This window comes from Epargyreus clarus, unplaced genomic scaffold, assembly GCF_041222505.1.
Source record: "Epargyreus clarus isolate Ecla_fem2 unplaced genomic scaffold, WU_Ecla_fem_2.2 ptg000001l, whole genome shotgun sequence".
NCBI lineage: Eukaryota > Metazoa > Arthropoda > Insecta > Lepidoptera > Hesperiidae > Epargyreus > Epargyreus clarus.
In genome coordinates this window covers 6,725,282-6,728,416 of record NW_027332209.1, presented here as the reverse complement: position 1 = coordinate 6,728,416, position 3,135 = coordinate 6,725,282, and the positions used below count along the sequence as shown (strand labels likewise).

At 40.9% G+C, this 3,135-nt stretch overlaps 1 protein-coding gene across 1 annotated transcript; it reads left to right on the top strand.

Annotated features, from left to right (window-relative positions):
- The first annotated feature begins 1,411 nt into the window (after positions 1–1,411).
- Cpr100A (Cuticular protein 100A) lies at positions 1,412–2,622 on the top strand. Its single transcript, XM_073075413.1, has one exon. The coding sequence runs from the start codon at positions 1,466–1,468 to the stop codon at positions 2,288–2,290; it is 825 nt and encodes a 274-aa protein (XP_072931514.1). The 5' UTR covers positions 1,412–1,465; the 3' UTR covers positions 2,291–2,622.
- The last annotated feature ends 513 nt before the right edge of the window (positions 2,623–3,135 follow it).

Below are 3,135 nucleotides of genomic sequence, written 5' to 3'. Positions count from 1 at the left end.
CTAGGACAGCATGGTGGACTGTGACCGAAGCCCCTATTACGCCAAGATAAGCCCAGCTGTGGGGTAGCAATAAATTGAGGACAATATCATCATTACGCTTACAACATAGTAACATAGCGTTCAATTTGTGTGATACAACAACAAAGTTGCTTACAATCTTATTGGAGTATGAAGGTAACTGAATCTCATTTGTATAAATAGTCTTATCTGAGGTCGTCAATAGATGCGTTGCAATCTGGATGACTCAGTTGCAATACTTCTTGTACGCGTTACCTTTACCACACCCTTAAAACATTAAATTAGTGCTATTATAAAGCAGAAACCTATGATACAGTCGATATGATGAAATAAAAGGTGTTTGTTTTTTATAAGATTTAAGTAACAAGCGGGGAGTACAATGGTAAGTAGTTACTGCCGACTAACATCTGTAACCACCTCCATATAGGACAAGGATTCTACCTGATGCGTAGCCACTCTTGAGGACTAAATTGGTGACCACATGTGTATGATAGCTAACATTGAAACAATTACACAAAATTTGTTATCTACATTAATATTATAAAGAGGAAAGCTTTGTTTGTTTGTTTGTTTGTTTGTTTGTTTGTTTGTTTGTTTGTTTGTAATGAATAGGCTCAAAAACTACTGGACCGATTATAAAATTTCTTTCACCATTCGAAAGCTACATTATCCACGAGGCTATATTTTAAATGAAATATATTTGATAAATAGATTTTGAAGCGGTAAAAAGTTTGCCGAGTCCGCTAGTTAGTCAATAAAACATGAATAAGACATTATACAAATACTAATAGTAACAGACATATTAATAGTACGTCCATGGCGCAAAACATTGAATTGTGTAATACCTTTGTAACTAAATTTAAAATAATACAGTCTCACGCACATTAATGCAATACTTAAGCCTAGTTCATGTCATTAAAAATGTAGCTCAAAGACACTGACACAAAATTAACTTAGTCTATACTCTTGTATAACTTGATAATCTGCTGTGAAATCGCAATTAATTATCTAATTAGCTTCATTGTTTTGAAACAGAAGTCACACAATTAGCTATTCTAATAATAGATAGTATCACTTGTACTACTTGCTACGTAAGTAAGGAATTTGACGTCGCCTACAAAAACATTGACGAATGGCCGCGATGGCTGCAGTATAATAATATGTTCAAATATTGATCTTTATAATCCGGAGGGTTTTTATTCTTTGACATTTAAACTAGTTCGTCGACTCCAAGGGACGACACCGCATTTCTTTAATGTCACTTCCTTGATATACGCACCGTACATACTCCGCCAGACGTATTGTAGGCATATATAAGTTTTTCGCGGTCGCACCCACGAGCCCTTCCAATACTCGCCAAGGCCTCCACTCGTCGTATAAAACAAGTTCACCCACCCGCAGCAATACACTTTGTTACTTTCACGCGAGCAGTGAACATTTAAGCAAAATGTACAGGCTCATGGTATGTGCCGTTTTGATCGCGACCGTCGCGTGTCAGCAAGAAGGTGGTGGAAGACGTGTCCCGAAATACGCAGGTGACCCGAAAACGGCTGCCATCGTACAGGAAGCTCGGTACCTCAGCGGAAACGGAGCTTTCGGTGCCGCCTACCAACAGGAAGATGGAATTAACTTCAAGGAAGAAACCGACGCCGACGGCAACAGGAGAGGCAGCTACTCGTACATTGACCCAAGTGGACAGAGGAAGACCGTGAACTACGTCGCCGGCAAAAATGGATTCCAAGCCATCGGTGACCACATCCCCACCGCGCCTCAAGCTGCCGCGCCTACTCCAGGCTACACACCCGACCCACGATACAACTCTCCGGATTACAAGGCACCACAATACAGTGCTCCTCAACAATACACTGCTCCCGCAGCACCTCGCAACTATGGAGGAAAACCCAACGAAGATGATGGTCAGTACCATCCCGAATTATACGAACAGAACTACGTCGCACCCCAGCAGCAGCAGCAGCAATACCAGGCTCCTCAGCCTCAGTACCAGCCCCAGCCCCAATACCAATCTCAGCCTAGATACCAGCCTGAGCCACAGTACCAGTCAAACAACATCTACCCAGGTGTGCAGCAAGCTCAATACAGTGGACTGCAGTCGCAGGGATATTCTGCTCCCCAGCAGTACTCCGCTCCTGAGCCTTCTCGCCAGCAGTACTACGAGCCCACCACGCCGCCGCCATCCAGGTTCTTCCCTCCCGGCAAGTTCAGCTTGAACCGTGCGCCCGATGGCTACACTTACTCCTTCCACAAAGTTTAAAGCTAATTTATTAATAGGAGAGGCCTCGACGATTTGTAGAGCTTGACGTTACGTAAGGCATCGAGTGTTGAATCGTCGAGTCATCGGGACAGACAGCGCCGCGCGGTGCTCGGTTGCTCCGAAAGCATTTCTTTGTTGTGTTGCTGTGATATTGTGTTTATGAACATGTATATGTGTTGGTTGTTTTTTGTTAAAACGAGGAATCAACGAATAGAAATGCGTTTGACGGACACAAAACTTGTAAATAAATTTAGCATTATGTAAATTATTATTTGTTTTATTTGTGTCCTGTCTTGAATTCAACTGGAAAGATAATCAAAATTTGTTTTTTATTTACCGTCTTTTTATTTTATATACCTACTTTGAAACTTAGAAAAAAGCCGAAATAAATTCCTATCTTGTAAAATAAATTCTAAGCTTTCCTTGCTACCTTCGTAAGCTTAAGCTTTGAAATAAGACCAACAAACTCAATAATAATGACTAACAAACTAAAACAAAAAATAAAATTCAAATATCAATTAGTAATGGAGCGCACATGATTACCAAAAGTTCTTTGTCTACAAAACAGACATGTCACTTTTTTAATGACAATTATTTTTAGCATTAAAAAGTTGCTCTAGTTCACTTCCTGCTGCGCAAGGTCCCCGGCTTGTGGGTAGTGTCCGCATTCTCCACAGACCTATAACTACTAGCTCGCCTTACGCTTAACACAAGGATAAAATAACCGGTCCAGCCCTGCCAGCCACACCTTTCCATTTACTAACCAACTTATTAGGTCATACTCACACACTAATAGACAACAAACAAAGTCATTATTAGGTACTAGCAAGAATTTACTACATTTC

Coding starts and splice junctions, on each gene's coding strand:
- Cpr100A (XM_073075413.1), top strand. CDS start 1,466: ATGTACAGGCTCATGGTATGTGCCGTTTTGATCGCGACCGTCGCGTGT.